The sequence below is a fragment of the Macaca fascicularis genome, chromosome 2 (assembly GCF_037993035.2).
Source record: "Macaca fascicularis isolate 582-1 chromosome 2, T2T-MFA8v1.1".
NCBI lineage: Eukaryota > Metazoa > Chordata > Mammalia > Primates > Cercopithecidae > Macaca > Macaca fascicularis.
In genome coordinates this window covers 201135889-201154625 of record NC_088376.1, presented here as the reverse complement: position 1 = coordinate 201154625, position 18737 = coordinate 201135889, and the positions used below count along the sequence as shown (strand labels likewise).

The following is an 18737-nucleotide window of genomic DNA, read 5'->3' as shown; positions in this document are numbered from 1 at the left end:
TACACTATTATAAATGGATTTTTAAAATTTATTTTTCCAATTCTTTTGTATTACACATAAATTTAATTTCTATATGGCCTTTGTGCTTTGTGACCTTACTACCTCACTTACTCATTTTAGTAGTTGTGAAATGTTTTTAAGTGTTTTCGGATAATCATGTTTTCTCTCTCTTCTTGTTTGTGTTAATGTGATGAATTCTATTGAATGACCCTTAAAGGTAAATCAACCTTGTAATCTTGGGATAAATCACAACTGGTCATGATATATTATCCATTTCATAGATGTGCTGAATTTACTAATATTTGGTGGCTCACGCCTGTAATCCTAGCCCTTTGAAGGGCCGAGCCTGGCTGATTACCTGAGCTCAGGAGTTGGAGACCAGCTGGGCAACATGGTGAAACCCCATCTCTACTAAATACAAAAGAAATTAGCCGGGTGTGGCCGTGGGCGCCTCTAGTCCCAGCTACTTGGGAGGCTGAGGCAGGAAAAGTGCTTGAACTCAAGAGGTAGAGGTTGCAGTGAGCGTACTCCAGCACACCAGCGTGGGTGACTGAGGGAGACTCTGTCTCTAGGAGAAAAAAAAAAAAATTCAGTCCCCTCAGCTTCCATGAGTGCTTCAGTCTTTTCAACTCAGGGACGTCATTCAGCAATGTTCGGGTTACCCTTGGCTGCATCATAAAGTTATCTGGAGGTACAAAGCTGTGAAAATATTAAAGTTGTCCCTGTTTCTTTCCTTTCTGTCTGAGACCACAGTCCTATCCTTTTCTGTCACGTATTTTGCCTCATCTCCTACTTGTTTGTGATGGGAGTGCATATCCCAATACCTGTTACTTCTTCATGGAAGAAATGGAAGTGTCCAAGGAACTGGTCATTTCCTATGTTACACTTTCCTGTTCCATAATTTCTATTTGCTTCCTTTTACACTTTTCATTTCCCTTATTTGTTATGACCATATTAAGTCCATACACCTATTGTAATAGCTGCTTAAAGTTCTTTACTCCTTATTTCAACATCCATCTTATCTCATAGTCTACTTCTATTGATTATCTTTTCAGCTGACCTTAGGTTATATTTTTCTGGTTTGTTGTTTATTTACTTTCACATGCCTGGTAATTTTTTACTATATTGAACATTGCAGATGAAATAAAATTTTGTGATCTTATGAAGAGTGTTTGTGTTCTAGCAGGCACATACATTACTGTCTGGTCACCTTTAACCAGTGATGTCTTAGTTTTTACACTAGTTAGTATGAGACTTCTTAGGTTTTGCCCTTATTCTCAAGGCAATACCTCAGTAAAATATTTACTTTCAAGGCATGACCCTCTCCTGGGCTTCTGGTGAGAAGCCTTATATTTTTATCTGGTCTTCCTAACATGGTGAAATTCAAAATTAAGCATGGTTTTGCAGTGAACATGAGCTAAAACCTCTGCTTTCACCAGATCCTTACAATCTTCTCTTTGCAGGCACTGTTCAGGGTTCACCCTTGGATGTAAGGGGAGAGTATACACAAATGTGGGAGCCTCACTCTCCACTGTCTCCCTCTTTCACATGGTTCTCCCCTCAATTTTTAGTCACTCCAGCCTCCCTGAACTCCACCCAGAGACACCTCATATCAATAAGATTGAGCTGATTCAGCTGAGGTACTGGCTACCTTACACTGTATGGATTGTGGCGCTCTCTCAGGGAAACAGAGCCTTGTCACTACAGATTTCCTCTGGTAAAGTGCCCTTCATTCAATAAATGCACCCCCTTCAGTTTTCCCTGCTTTTATTTGTTTGGCAGTGCCTTTAATAAAAAAAATATATATATATTCCATGTGAGGTCTCGCCAGTTCATGAGTCCAGAGGCCAGAAAGTTCTAAAGTTCTGAGTCCCCAACCAGGGTCGCTTAGCACCTTGCCACAGAGGCTGCTGGCGAGTGCAGAGGCTGCTCCTGTGTGTGGTTTAGGTAAACTGGGAACGAGACACTGGCATGCTGCCCCCCAGAGGTCTGCATGCTCCGCTTCACATGCCGTTGACTCTCGAGTGTAGAGGCTGCTCCTGTGTGTGGTTTAGGTAAACTGGAAACGAGACACTGGCATGCTGCCCCCCAGAGGTCTGCATGCTCTGCTTCACATGCCGTTCACTCTCAGAGTCTAAGACTTCCGGGCGGGGACCTTTGTCCAGCCTGCCCGGTAGAGTGAGGCTGCCTCTCCCACCAGGCCTTGGGATCCCATTTAGAAATGGCGTTCACTTCAGAAGTACTTTTTAACTGCTTAACTTTTGACTATTTTAAAGAGTTTGCTGAAAACTCCTGATAACACTTGCTACTACATACCATGTTTTAATTGCTTGTACAGTTAACCTTTAATTTTATTTAGTAAAATGTATCAAAGTAGGACTTTTTTGAATTGTAAATATGTGGTTTTGTTAAATAAAAGTCAATGTAAAATTGTTAAAAAAAATTCCTATAGTTTACATATTTTTAAAGTGTTTGTCCAGTGTTTGATATCAGCCATTCCCATTTTTTTCTATTTTCTAAAATGATGCATATAAAGCAGACTGCCAGCTTCTAGATGATTCTTTCTATTACAAATATGTATTGTATATGGACAGATTTAACATTCAGTCATAGTGTTAACATTTTTTAGATTCTCTAGGTATTCTTTCTTTTATATATTAAAAGTATTATAGAGAAAAAGTTAAAAGTATTAACTTTTCTTTAAATTGGCTTCTTTCTTAATTAGTCATTCAGACTGAATTAATTCCTTAACCTGAGGGAAACCTACAATCTTGTCCTTCTGAGATTTTCTAAAATAAATTGGAATAAGAAAGAAATACAGGTACACCCAAAAGGATTTAACATATGTGTGTGTGTATATGTGTGTGCATTCATTTATAGTGTTTAGAAATAAGCTCTTACTTTTTCACTTAAAAAGCTATATATATGCGTGTGTGTGTGTATATATGTGTGTGTGTATATATATGCTGTATACTGGCATATATATGCCACAGAGACAGTACAAAATATCTATATCTGTATCTATATCTTTATGAAATGGATTGGCTGAATATAATTATTCTAAGTGAAAAATAAGTAAGATTGTCAAATAACTTATTTTCCTTTCATAGTTTTTTTTCTTATCTTTAGTAATAAATACCATTTTTAAAATTATACTTTATGTTCTAGGGTACATGTGTACAACGTGCAGGTTTGTTACATATGTATACATGTGCCATGTTGGTGTGCTGCGCCCATTAACTCATCTTTTATATTAGGTATATCTCCTAATGCTATCCCTTCCCCCTCCCCCCTCCCCATGATAGGCCCCGGTGTGTGATGTTCCCCTTCCTGTGTCCAAGTGTTCTCATTGTTCAGTTCCCACCTATGAGTGAGAACATGCGGTGTTTGGTTTTCTGTTCTTGCCATAGTTTGCTGAGAATGATGGTTTCCAGCTGCATCCATGTCCCTACAAAAGACATGAACTCATCCTTTTTTATGGCTGCATAGTATTCCATAGTGTATGTGTGCCACATTTTCTTAATCCAGTCTGTCACTGATGGACATTTGGGTTGGTTCCCAGTCTTTGCTATTGTGAATAGTGCTGCAATAAACATACATGTGCATGTGTCTTTATAGCAGCATGATTTATAATCCTTTGGGTATATACCCACTAATGGGATGGCTGGGTCAAATGATATTTCTAGTTCTAGATCCTTGAGGAATCGCCACACTGTCTTCCACAATGGTCGAATTAGTTTACAGTCCACCAACAGTGTAAAAGTGTTCCTATTTCTCCACATCCTCTCCAGCACCTGTTGTTTCCTGACTTTTTAATGATCGCCATTCTGACTGGTGTGAGATGGTATCTCATTGTGGTTTTGATTTTCATTTCTCTGATGGCAAGTGATGATGAGCATTTTTTCATGTTTCTGTTGACTGCATAAATGTCTTTTGAGAAATGTCTGTTCATATCCTTTGCCCACTTTTTGATGGGGTTGTTTGTTTTTTTTTCTTGTAAATTTGTTTGAGTTTTTTGTAGATTCTGGATATTAACCCTTTGTCAGATGGGTAGATTGCAAAAATGTTCTCCCATTCTGTAGGTTGCCTGTTCACTCTGATGGTAGTTTCTTTTGCTGTGCAGAAGCTCTTTAGTTTAATGAGATCCCATTTGTCAATTTTGGCTTTTGTTGCCGTTGCTTTTGGTGTTTTAGTCATGAAGTCCTTGCTCGTGCCTATGTTCTGAATGGTATTGCCTAGGTTTTCTTTTAGGGTTTTTACGGTTTTAGGTCTAACATTTAAGTCTCTAATCCATCTTGAATTAATTTTTGTATAAGGTGTAAGGAAGGCATCCAGTTTCAGCTTTCTACTTATGGCTAGCCAGTTTTCCCAGCACCATTTATTAAATAGGGAATCCTTTCCCCATTTCTTGTTTTTGTCAGGTTTGTCAAAGATCAGGTGGTTATAGATGTGTGGTGTTATTTCTGGGGGCTCTGTTCTGTTCCGTTGGTCTGTATCTCTGTTTTGGTACCAGTACCATGCTATAAATACCATTCTCAAGTAAAGCTTTCTTGACTCTTCTTCTTCCTAGTGACTATCTGCCAGATATTTGGAGGATTTATTTCCTTGTAGGGAAGTAAAAAATTACAAGCATACAGTATAACCAAGCTCATGTCATGACTATCACAGTTATGCACTGAACAACTGAACTGTAACTTAACATAATAAAGTTAATGATTATTTTAAATCAAATAGAAAATTTCACTTAATTTTCCTATCATTTATAAAAGTCTGAGTCTTCAGATGGGTAATGAGTACCTTTTAATTTGCTATTTAGCGTTTCATACGAGTGTTTTCAGATTTTTCTATGAGATAAAAGTAATCTAGAAAGTAATATTTCCATCTTTTATTCAAATAGTTAAAATATGCTATACTAAAAATGTAATTATAAAATATAATTATAGAAATTCTATTTTTTGTGTACACACACACACACACAAATCACAATTCAACCTAGAAAAGGCTATTTGTTCTTGAGAGATTTATTTCTTTTTAATATCTACATTTGTACTGAGAAGCCTTCTAACTGTTTCCTTAATTACTCCTGCGTATCTACCTTAACATCTTGTCTGATGCCCTTATCTACACAACTGTTATTCCTTGGTTGAAAAGTGATTTAGTGATGGCTAATCTTCTTTTCTGTTTCAATTTACACTTTCCCATTGTCTATTCAGAACTGGAAATGGCACTTGAAGTGACTCAAACTGTACCACATTTCCCCTTTGTTTTAATTAAATCATGTATTGGCATTTGATGTAATTTATGGTTGAGAACTTTAGATTTGTACTATGCCAGACCATGTATTGTTCCATCTATTCCTTCTCAGTTTAGCATTCCTTCCAGAAAGTTCCATTAAGGGACCATTAATTAAAACATTGTAAAAATGTAAAACACTGCCTTACACTGGCTTAACATTGGTATTGTTCTTTTCTGTGCAGTTTCCTATGGTAAGATGACTTTTACATCAAAGTGTCCATAATTCTGTATCATTGCATTTACAGACACAAAAATACAATCAAATACATTCAGATATATATCCATTAAGCCATTTGTCATATAACCAATTTACATTGACTTAAGAATTTTAGTTATTTTGCTTAATAATATAGTTATTGCTTCTCTAATCATTTGGCTTTTCAAGCTTACATTACATAGTTGGTTATAATATGTGGAACAGCTGCAAACTTTCACGGTAATAGGTACAATCAAACCTGATGTGTCTAATTAGTTTTTAGTCCAACAAATTAGTTTTGTTCTTCATTACTCTCCAATGGGAGGAAGACATTATATTTCATTATATTTTTTGTCTGCAAGAATAATGGAGCGTTACAGGTCACGCACATCCCTTGTCTATGCTCTAATTAGTCCACCTGACAACATTGTTTCAAAAATACCAGCAGCATAAAAAATAGCAATACACCTTGCGTAACATAAATATTGCAGCTTACTAAATATGATATATTGTGGACCGTTTACAAAAATGAAGGCCAAATTTTCTTTTCTCTGTTCAATAAGGTATATGTTTTCTTTCTGATAATTGCTAATAGTTAAGGAAATCACCAGATAGGTGTATGTCTCATATGGAAAATATGAGCTCATTTTAAATACAGTTTTGACTATGTTTACATGTATAATAATTAAAGGCAGACATAGTGGGAAAATGAGCCAGATTTACTACATAAGTGACGTTGGTATTTAAATCTGAAATTTAATCAAAAGACCTTTCAGGAATGGATTATGTGTAAGGAAATGCTAACAGCTATGATAAAAAAGCCTGTATTTTGAAAAGATTAACAAAATAAAATTTTATTTCTAATTCACAGCTCAGACCAATATGGATCAGCAGAATGGGAAATGGAGTTTCTACTCAATGTCATTATTCAGGGGTTTTGGATCTTTCAAACCATAGCTCTCCCATGTCTTAGAAGCTTAACATCCTCCAACAGATCCCCTGTTTCTGTCCAACCAATGAGGAAATAGAGTTTCAAGTCAAGGCAGTGTTAGGGATCAGGCCTGGAAGGTCATGTGCACATTTTGTTCCTAGTTACCACTGGCTAATGCTCAGTTACTTTTTTGAACTCTACTGCAAAAGATGCTAGGAAATGTAGGCTAATTTTCTGCCTTGGAAGAAAGGAGGAGCAGTGAGGTAAACAAGTGAATTGAGATCTGCAGGATTCTCAAATCTAGATAATTTATCACTCATGTCACTGAGGTTGACTGAGAAGTCCTTAAAGCAGCCCTTAAACTTACATGGGTCATAATTTTGAGTCAAAAACTACTGTCTTCGTATTAGCCTCCACTTCAATCCTCCCAAAATACATGAAGTAGACAATACTGGTGCCAACCAACTGACACGGGCTCTGGAAGATTAAGCTTACTGCTTACTTGGCTAGTAAGTGGCAGAGTTGTTTCATCAAAATCATGACTTCAAAGACCATGATCTTTTTAATATATTATAGTGCTATAAGTAAAACAGGGAAAATCCCACACATTCCTTTGATGTCGTATGCTGAAATGTGCCATTTATATTTTGCTTACCACTTACCTTTTAAAAGTCTTTGATTAGTCACTAATTAGGCATCACATTGACATTAGAAATCACTTAATTCCCAGTGTCTACATTTCTTAATCTGCTAAATAAGCCCATAAATCTTATGATTCCACAAGTTTAAGACCGATTTAAAATGCAGACTGAGATTTTCTTAATTATCTGAGGGGTCTAAATTTTCCAAACACAACTAGTTCTAGAATAATCTGAGTCCAGATTTAAATGTATTTCTCAGTGATGGAGACCTCAAAGTTAATTTTTAAGTTGTTCTTTAAATTTGCCTTTCAAATGGATTTTCAAATTAGTTTCAGATACTTTAAGGGAATATATAAGTTTCATCTTTTCATATTTTAATTATGCATGCTGATCTCTGTGAAAGCTGTTTACATAATTGTCCTTGTTTTGTATAGTAGTTTTAATACTCTCCAGAAAATGAAAGGATATTTGCTCAAAATAAGCTCTTTGGTAGAATATTAAAGTTAACATTAAGTTACATGTTCTTGTGAATTACAAACAATTGAATATGGACAGTGCCTCAGCAGAAAGGCAATTTGCAAACACCTCATGTTAAAAGTTGTCATTGCTGTCTTAAAAATGAAAACTATATTTAAAAACACTGTATATAATTCAAGATAAGTTATTAATTCAACTCCTGGTACTATTTTTATAATTTATAAGGTGATAAATCAATATGTGGTTGTGAATCCGTCCATAGCAAACCACAACACAAGAGGTCAGTGTTCTTAATCACATTTTCAAATTCATGATTTGATTCTTCTTTTGAAAATTATCAACTATGCTTATCAATACTTGTGATGGGCTCAAAACAAGTATTTCCTGCCTTCAAATAATTTTTCTTCATTTTTGATGCATCATGTTTGTATTCCTGTGCTTATTTTTGTTTGAATATATACTAATACTATTGTTTTTTCCATAGGGAGACGTAATGAAGTTGTCATTACTGAAAACAATAACAGCATAACTGAGCAAATCACTGACGTGGTGAAGCAACCGGCCTTTATTGCTGGTATTGGTGGTGCCTGCTGGGTAATTTTGATGGGTTTTAGCATATGGTTGTATTGGAGAAGAAAGAAGAGGAAGGGACTCAGTAACTATGCTGGTAAGTGACTATTTCCAGCTAAGAAAATCTCTTAATCTGTAGGAATGTAATGAAATGAATGGAAGGAGCAGAAAGGAATAACAAATGAGTGATTTTGGCTTATTTTAGAAACCTGCACTGTAAAATGCAATTACACTCAACATGCTTTAATGCATTGCTCTTGACCATATCACTTTATAACCATGAGGCAAAGTCATTCTGCTTGTAGCTCCAGTGAAGCATAACAAGAGCACAGACTGATAAAAATGCTTAACTGTTTTTCTCAACTAGTTCTTTGAAATCATAAACTCATACACACACACACAGATACACACATACACACACACACAATGTGTTACATGCTATGAAGCCATGTTTGAGAAGTGGATTTATGCATGAGCATTACTTAAATGTTCAGGAAAGAAGAACATTTTGAAATACAGCTTTTAGTGTGTCAGGATGCAGATTACAATAGGAAATGTCCCTCGTGAAAAATACTGACAAGCAAAAATCTCACCAGAATTGATAAGACTGATGAGGCATGAATTAAGTGATTTACTGTTCACTTACATAGACTCTTATTACAATGCAAACAAGCAGTATTTTAAAAGAAAAGGAAAATGAAGAGAAAGAGAAAGAAGCTGAAGCAGAACAATAAAAAGAAGACCCTAGATGGTCTGCACATTCACAACAATGTTTTCTTCTTAGAAGCCAGGACAGAGTTTCAAGGGTGTCCTATATCGTGGCCTTCAAAATATCTCCATGGTAGAGAGAGAAGAGAGAGGAGACACAAAACTGTAAAGTCAGTGATTGACAGAATTAACTCAATACTGAAGCGACGTTCGATTATAATTTTAAGTGCAGTTTATTTTAAATATTTTCTCCAATAACAATAAGAAATATCTCACAACATTTCACACTTTCTAGAATTCACAAGGGACCAATTTTAATTGGACATGATTTTACAAATATGTAAGAAGTTTTTGAGACATTGCATTCAATCTTCTATTTCTAACATTAACTTTGCTAGGAAGCATAAATGTCTTAGTAACTGATTTTGACAGAGGCGTCATTGGTTATTAAGCTTTTAAGATGCTGTGGCTTGTAGGCGCCTAAACTGCTGAGAATGTGGAAATAGTGCAAAATGCTGAGTATAGCACTGACTTGGTTGCCTTGCTTGTTATTTGATGCATTTATATGTTTATGATCATTTGATTATAGCATTGTAGCTTGTGTCTGTATCTTATGAAGATAAAATGTATTAGTTACTTGATAGAATACATTTCCAGGACCAGAGAAAGTAGTACAGCATATCTATTGACAAAAGGCTTCCATGTTTGGTGACATGCCATTATCCTGCCATTCTCATTTCTCATTGGTTGCTGCCTCTCTGCTTCCTCATAATTTGTCACCCAAGTGCTATATCACTTCAACAGTGAGGGATTCTTTGCAGAAAGGGGTGCTAGGCAGTAACTGCTGAGTGTCAAAGTCTGGAAAATTAGTGATACTTTAATGTGCCTTCTTGTTATGCAGTCCAGTTCTCTGCCTTCATCGCTGAAGGCATTGCCCATCACCTTTCTGTTTAATCAGCCGCCGTGTTATATTACATCTCTGTGATACACTTGTATAAATCATGTGAAATATAAGGAAGAACTGATTTAATTCATGGACTATTTGGTGTGTATCCCTTTGCTTGACGTTAGCAATGATAATAAAAAATTGACTATGCTGGTCAGTTCAGTGCAAAGTTCTAATATATTCACATTTGGAGTGTTGCATTTTTATCCTCCATATTTCTTCATTCACTCACTCCTTAGAAATAAAATATCTCTCATAGGTAGTAAGTTTATACTGTTAGTAAAATTACACCAGAGAGACTTTTCTTCTTTTTTTAACAGCAATTCTTTGCACAGCCTATGCACTTAATTTGAAAATAGATGTTGATCATTGAGCTTGACAAGAATAGTACATTTCCTATTACAATTTTTTATTGTTATTGATACTCATCTGCTTGTAGAAGAACTGCTAACTCAGAAGGTGCTGTGCCCTTCAGGTATTTTGGAATAAGGCCAAGCCAGAGAGAAGCCTTTCAGAAGTTTTATACTTAACTGATAGATGGCTGACTCTGAAGATAACAGATTTTATGAAGCTCAGTAAATATAAACAATTTAATGTGAGTGAACAAATTATGTGAAATGCTAAACACTTCACACATACGTCTTAAAATCATCAGTGAAATATAAATTATTGGACAAAACCATCCAAGGCACTTAAAAGATTTAATGGATTTTTTATACTCTGATTATCTGGGCTGAGTTAGTGCTTATTAAAAAAGGATGAATCTACATTCATATTTGAGAAATAGCTCATCGGGAAAGGGAATGAGGCTTGGCTGCAACAGTAAAGTTTCCATTTGGAGTAGGAAAATGTGACCTACTAAAGACAGGCACTCTGAAAGCTTCCTCACTCAAAATGTCAATTTACCACAGTTATGTTTTCTCCTCTTCTACCCCAGTTGTAGCAGGCATGAGGTTAGGATTAATTCTGTGAGGTCATATTAGAGTTACTTTTTGTATGCTATAACCTTGCAAAATCTCTTTACCTTATATGTGTTGCAGAAATTGCAAGAAATTCAAAATGTTTTCAAAAGCATTTTAGATTGTGGTGTCCGCAGAGCTTTTTGGAAACCTAAGCACTTATACTATTCAGTTAGTAGAAGCTAAAATATTCCGTGTGTAACTCCTTGAAAGTTCTTAATTTTTGGATACTAGCAGAGACTTCTGATTGAGAGTCACAGTTATTCCATAGGTATCTCTAATAAGCACAAAGTTACTACTCTGTGATTATCAAAATTGTGATGAGAACAAGATTGTCTGGCCACACCCAACCCTTCTTACAGCTTCAAGGCAAACACTTCTTCGAAATGAGAACCACCTCAAAATAGCTTTCAATTTTCTGTGGCGTTTTATTTGTATGTTCGTCTTTCTGCACACACACAAAACCCTGATCAGAACACCAGATATGATTTCCCTTTGAGGAGTTCTCATTGTTCATAGTTATTTGTAGTCTTCCCTAAACTTCATGATCTAAGAGAAGTTGTTCCTTTTGATCTACTTTTCAAAATAGAACCAGTTTTGCAGCATAAAGTAAAAAATGAAACTTGAAAAAGTGTTCCCTTTTTTTCTCTTCTTTAGAAACACAACTAAACAACCCATTAAGAGAAGAGTTTTTAAAAAATTCTGACAGAAATAATACAAAATGGACATTTAGATTTTGTACTAAATTATATATGAACCTTTTTAAGGTCATCAAATACTTACATAATGTAGTGTGAAGTTTTGCCTTGTGTCGTTAATATGCACAGATACAGAGATAAATGTCTTTACGGAATACTTTGACACCCTATTGGCAGTCTAGAATCATTTGAAAACCGTATTTTAATGGTGATGGGAACAGAAACAGAAAATAGATTGTCCCAAATGCTTAATATGAAATATTTTTAAATTTAAATTATTTTGCTCACGGCATTTAGTTTTCAATTGCCAGATATTGGCCATACATACTATAGTGTTCATGCCCTAACAAGTTTGCAAATTAACTTTAATGCGTTATGTGTATATATGTGTATATATATATATCTTTTTTTTTTTCTTGAGACAGAGTCTCACTCTGTCGTCCAGGCTGGAGTGCACTGGCATGATCTCAGCTCACTGCAACCTCCGCCCCCAGAGTTCAAGCAATTCTCCTACCTCAGCCTCTCGAATAGCTGGGATTACAGGCACTTGCCACCATGCCCGGCTAATTTTTGTATTCTTAGTAGAGACAGGGTTTCACTGTCTTGGCTAGGCTGGTCTTGAACTCCTGACCTCGTGATCCAACCCCTTGGGCCTCCCAAAGTGCTGGGATTACAGACGTAAGCCACCGCGCCCGGCCTCGTGATATATTTTTTATAAGGTTTTCAGTGTTCTATTATAATACTTTAAACTTTACATGTCCTGAAGAATTTGCCGCTGGTTCGTGTATTAAAGTTAAGTACAACTCAATGTTTGTACCTCTGCTTCTGTTGTCCTCCTTTCCTCTAATATTATTTATTGCTCTGGCACTAACAGAAAGTTTGAATGGGACAAAAGAGCATCTAAATTAGGGAAAACAATTTAGCTTCTCACATATCTCTTAAACAGCACATTTTGAGGTGTAGCCCATGAGCATCTGCTTATTTGCATATTCACAATAATATTCACACCATTATCTTAACTCTCTTTTAACAGACTAAAACAATCACTTGATAGTCCATTAAGAAAAACCACAAACTAGAAAGTCACATCAGATGGAAGGCTAATTAGCTATACTGTTTTCACATTGCGTGTGTACTAATCAGGCATTTATTTAATATCTCCAGTGCTCAATTTTTTGCATTAATTATTTCAGATTAATTCTTTTTTGTTAAAAGCAGTTATTAAAGGGGCACAATGTGGGACAGATGCACTGCTGATTCCTGATTCCGCGCACTTCAGTGAGCCTTTCGCATTTGGATTCTTTCATCTTCTCTGAGCATGTGCCTATAGCCAGTGCTGAGCAGATGCAAAGGTTATGTCAGGATTGTTCTGCAATGCGTTTGAGATATTACATGTACAACTGATAAGGCAGAGTATATTTCAGGTACCAATAAGAACTTCCTGAGAGCCCTGATATGCTTTACTGTCCCATGAAGACTCTTGGAGTTTATAATCATATTACCTGATTCTGATATCATGAGAGATACTATTAGTAGATAACCTTAAAGGAGGGACTTCATTTGGAAATTCGTAAAATTTAAAGAGTCATCACCATATCTGATAGCCCAAACTTGAGAACAGAGGAGTTATGGAGAGTTACTCAAATTAAGAAGTATTCACTATGTGTATATATTAAGTGGCAATATATCCTCTATTTACTTACAAATATGAATCAACTAATTAAATTTCATTTATTTTCCCCTGTACTTACCACATTTAAAAAATCATAGTAAATATAGTCAATGCCTTCCAAAGACAGAGTTTACTGAGTGCACAGCAGTGAAAATGGTATTTTTTTCTCCTTCATCCCCAGTGATTGGTTTAGCCAATCCACGTTAATTTTGGTCAGAATTGCAGGTTCATTGCACTTTTGCAAGCTGTACACTTCTAAACTCCACATTTCTTTTTAAAAATAATTTTCTAGTTTGCCATAATGTAATGGCAAAATTTGATCCAAACTAATGTGAAGCTATTTGTAGACTTTATTCTACTAATAATGGATGTTCACATTCCACTGCAGAAAAACTAAATAACTTTGAATACAGTTTACTGTTTTAGAACCTCTTTGTAATATGCAAAGTATATTACCTTTCTCAATTCTGAATCATTTTGGAGTCCAAATACCTTTGGCTGCAGAGGTTTGGGCAATGGATGACGGACCTGAACTGATAATAACGTTCTTTGACCAGTCGTTAAAATCCACTTTCATGTTGTTGGCTTTGTAGACTTGAAACTATTGACTGGAGAGAGGAGATTCACTGGATTCACTGGCTGTAGCTCTGGTGGATGCTTACTGGTGTTGCTAATAAGTTCCATAGTTATATGGAGGATTCAACTTTTCTGATCACTACATACAATTAGGAATATATTCAGTATCAATTATTTGAAAAATTCATTTTTGTGAGCATGTTATTCTCTATTAATTATAGTTCACGTCTGTTGTAATTATCACTGTTTATGAGGGTCATCAAAGGATTTGTGATGGTGAAAAATCTGTAGTCAATAAGTTTCATTAGAAGGACATAACATGTTGGAACTTCCCTGCTTCAATTTCTATTATGAGTGTTTTGCCTTATGCCTTCTAATTAGGACACCTTTGTTTTAAAATTAAAAATCTTGATTTGATAAATTCACAATAATGTTACGATGATCTTGCAATATCACTATATATACTCATTATAACAGGTTTGACATTTAAATACGAATTGGTTCTTTAACTTAACCTTGGATTTGGCTTAAAGAATTTTGAAATGTCCTATTAAAATTGGAGCAAATGATGGCTTTGCCTTGGGGCCAAACCACTGTTACTCTCTGTACAATTATGTTAATTATATTTTGTTAAAATTCCCAGAGGCCTCAGCTCTAAACTAAGGGCCAATATGTAGTTGTTATGAATTGTAATTAATATTGACGACTTGTGCGTGCATGTCTTCCTTTTTTTTCTTTTTTTATAGTTACGTTTCAAAGAGGAGATGGAGGACTAATGACCAACGGAAGGTATGCTAAGGAGATGGCTTCATTAGTATTATTTTTTTAATCAGGACTGGGGAAACACTATAGTAAGAGGCTATTATTGTAATAAATGATCATTTAAAAGTCTGAGAATTCTGGGAGGAATTAAATGGCTTAGCACAAAGTTTAATGATCTATCTGTTGTGCACTTTAGAGGAATCAGGTCCAGATGTTTCATATCTCCCAGATGCCCCTGAAGAAATTAGTAGTAAATATCACATGGAATGTGTTCATTTGTTAGCAGGATGTTTATTGCATTAATTAGACATTAGCAAATGAAGTTGCTGTTGTTTAAGACTCCTTATTGGCTCTCACTAAATTGCTGTGAGTGAACAATTACACATAATCGATCACAAAGTAAATGATTCATGGATGATGAATAGGCTATAGATTGATAGGACTGGATTCCACAACTTTGGATACTCATTTGAAATTGATAAAAGCTGATAACAAACTCATATATCCTCATCTATTTTCCCTTTGCCAATATGGAGATTGTAATTAGGCCCTGGTAATAACTTCCAATCTCCCATGTAATCAATATTTTAGCAAAAAGAGATTAAGTCTAATGAGAGCTTGTGGATGTAGCAAGAAAGCAGTTGGGTCTTCTTATTGCAGTTTCCATAGAAACACATGTTTCTCTTAGGGATTGTACCAGAAGGGGTCTATCAAAAGAAAAGTGTAATGATTATAGATGTTCTATTTCCGTGTAAATATGCTAGTAATCTGGAAAGGAATCAGAATCCCATCTTTTATATTAAAGAAGGGAGTTCTTTATTAAATATGACGTGAAGGAAATTTTCCTCATAGACTATACTCACATGCTGGATCAGATCACAGTGTATCTTTCATTACCTTAAAAAAAACCCTTAATATGCCCTTGATGTTTTGCAGATAAGAACTTGGAAATGTGCTATTGATGGAGAGTATAAATACTGTTCATTAATTTCGCTAAGTTCCTTGTTCCTTGCCTCCAAGTCAAGCGTGAAGGGTCATAACAAGGGTTACAGCCTAGAGGGGCAGATACATAAGGGAGCTGCGGGAATTGAGGAAGGAATAGCCCAAAGTTTTAGAAATGGCTGACATAGAGAAGTCACTTTGAGCAGTTGTTCCCTTGAGGTGCCAATTTATCATCAAACCTTGTTTTGGGATCCTAGTATGTTATTGATTCCTACCAGTTTCAGGGCAGACACCTGAATTCATCTGGACATGGACAGAATCCCGGGCAAGGACTCCCTGTGTCCACTGTTAATCTATGTATAGCCTTAATGAATTGCTGGAGTTATTTAATTCTAGGGAGTCTACATATATTAATTTGAAGTCAATTAATATCTTCGATTTCTTAACCCTTTATATTGCATGAGATGGGTGTCAAAATCTTGCATTGAGCTCCATGCATTAATTTCCTTGTAATCTCTGTTTTAGCCGTCCAGGTCTTCTAAATGCTGGTGATCCCAGCTATCCATGGCTTGCTGATTCTTGGCCAGCCACAAGCTTGCCAGTAAATAATAGTAATAGTGGCCCAAATGATATTGGAAATTTTGGCCGTGGAGGTAAGTTATGTTTTATAAATAACGTTATTTGAGTTCTCTCTCTTTTTTTGACCTTCCTGGATTTTTTTTAAAGAGACATATCAGAGAATATTTACTCCCATAATTAAAGTTAATGAAACATATGCACCAACAGTGCTGTACATTTGCTAAATATTTTAATGTGAAACTATTTTGTCTTTATTACCTTGAGTAAAACCAAACTTTTAAGGAAGCTATTACTAACCAAGATGATAAATATTTATAATATATTTGTTTGCAGGATTACTAGTACAAGATTACTGAACTCAGAAACTGTTTTGCTAACTAGGGCTTATGGTTTTGGACTAGAGGTTTCCCTTCTCTTTCTCATTTAACATGTATTTATTGAGCATCTCCTGTGTACTTGGCACTATGGAAGACCGTAGAATCTAATATTGATATAAAAAAGATGGTCCTTGCCCTCATATAATATGTCATGTAAGAAATAGACAATTAAGTCAATATAACATCTTGAGAGAGAACTTTTCTGTAGTTCCACAATTAATAACTGGTATCCAAAAAAAAAAAAAGACAAAAAAGTACTAGGTGGATGACATGCTAAAGCCTTCAAAATTTGGTGCCAGAGTCCTCTCCCTGTGGGTTTGTAAGGAGACAGAAGTAACCTTCTGTAAAAAACTACCACCTTCCCCTGCCTTCACCTTGTCATCCAGTCAATACGAGAGAGCTTGGTTGATGAGAGGAGTAGGGAGCTCTCTGATCTCAGTGTGGCTTGGCAGGTTCATGTGAGTTTTCCATTGGTGGAAGATTATACAGACATTAAATATACTTAAACTGCCTTGCCAGAACCCCACATGGAATGTCTACCAATTGGGAGGAAGAAAGCTCTATGAACAGAGTATTATTTAAGTTGATACCTGAAGCAAGCTTAAAAATGAGTCAAAAGTATGAAAAAAAAAACAGTGTGTAGAAAAGAAATTGCTCTATTTTAAGTTCCAGAAATAAAAGACATTGACCTACTTGAGAAATGCAAGAATTTCCTAATGACTTGAGTATAAAGTACGAGGAAGCAGAAATGGTAAGAAACACAGAAGGATAGCTAACAAAGGACCTTTTAAGTCACATAAAGAGTTTAGGCTTCGTTCAGAGGGTTATCACAAGCCGTTGATGGATTTTTAACAGGAGAATGCTGGGATCCAAGTACTGTTTTAAGTCATCCAGCCTGCTGCTGGATGAAGAATGGAGTAACAGTAGAAAATTGGAGTGATTAATTAGAATAGTGCTGTGATCCAAGTAAAGCTGTATGAATTCGCTGTAAGATTTCAGGACTTTTAGAATTAATGAAGGAGGCTCAGGGCTCTGTTAAATTTTTCTGAGTCCATTATAAGCCTCAATGGGTTGATTTCATATGCATGAGTATATAACCAGATTGACTGAGAACTGAGAAGAATAGTCATAGCATTTTCTCTTTAAGAATTGATTACTACTATGTTTGACTACATTTAAAATTGCATTTCAAATAATGAAGCTACTAATTATTGCATAACTCTGCATTCTGTCAGTACCAACTATGAGAAGGGGAATATATATATATATATATATATATATATATATTTAGCACAAAGTTTGGCATACCATCAATGACCAGGCATCAGTGGAGTGAGAGAATGGAAAGTAAGTTATATGACTCCTCAGCTTCGTCTTCCCTTTCTGTAAGCCAACACACCCCACTTAGGACTCTCATTTGCCCAGAGACTCCAGTAGTAGCTTCCTCCCCTAAGTGACCTGACTGTGGTCAACTGTAGGCTATCACTTTGCCATAGGTAGTTTCTGTGCCTGAGCACCTGCTCATCAGGAAACAAAAATGTCCCACCCCTGCTATGTAGACTGATTTTGTCAAAAGGAATTCTCTTCCCACAGCTTTTATCAATCAAGGAATAACTGCCTCTTTTACCGCTTGTATTTTTATTGAAATAATATGACATGCTACTGTTTTATCAAGAAATATATGCTTACAGATGGAGGAAATGAATTTTCAGTTTCCACAAGGCTAACTTGACATGTAAAATGTCTCAGTCAAATTTCACAGAAGGGTACACTTGGAGATATGCAAGGTTTTTCTTCCATTTTCACAATGTGAAATATCTCATAGATGAACAGCAAGGCCAAGACAACATTTTTTAGGGTTGACTGTGTCCCTTATCCATGTGAGAGTCATTTTAAGCATTTACTCTGTGCCAGAAATACTGTTAAAATTTTTTTTGTATATTTTAATTCATTTTACTTGCATAGTAATGTATGAAATAGATAATCATATTTCCATGTTAAGGGTCAATAAACTAAGATTCCTCAAGATAAATAATTTGACATCTGGTTGTAGAAAACTCTGCTTTCTGTTGTAAAGGTGGATTCACATGTATGACTATATAACCATATTCACTTAGAAGAATAAGGATGGATACTGACATTTCCCCTTTAAGAATGAAATGACAATACATGTTTGAATGTAATAAAAATAGTGCTTAGAATAATAAAGTTACTAATTATAGCATAAATCTACATTTTATCAAAGCAAACCATAAAAAATTTATTTAATCATTCAAGTCAGCAAGTGCTTACTCTCTTCAAAACACTGGGTGAGCAATTATGAAAATGCAGACATAAATCCCATATGCTCCTGTCTTCAAGTGACTTTATGATGCAGTGAAGGAGACAGTCATTCATACAGATCATTA

The 18737-nt window shown here is 35.5% G+C and overlaps 1 protein-coding gene across 27 annotated transcripts in view; it reads left to right on the top strand.

Moving 5' to 3' along the window:
• ROBO2 (roundabout guidance receptor 2) overlaps nt 1-18737 on the top strand; it is a 1364435-nt gene that overhangs the window by 1295475 nt on the left and 50223 nt on the right. For all 27 annotated transcript variants that reach the window (XM_015445439.3, XM_074033673.1, XM_045384387.2 and 24 more), the window contains 3 exons: nt 8025-8207; nt 14416-14458; nt 15899-16026. In XM_015445439.3, the coding sequence (XP_015300925.3) occupies nt 8025-8207; nt 14416-14458; nt 15899-16026 (354 nt within the window). The remainder of the gene's footprint in view (nt 1-8024; nt 8208-14415; nt 14459-15898; nt 16027-18737) is intronic.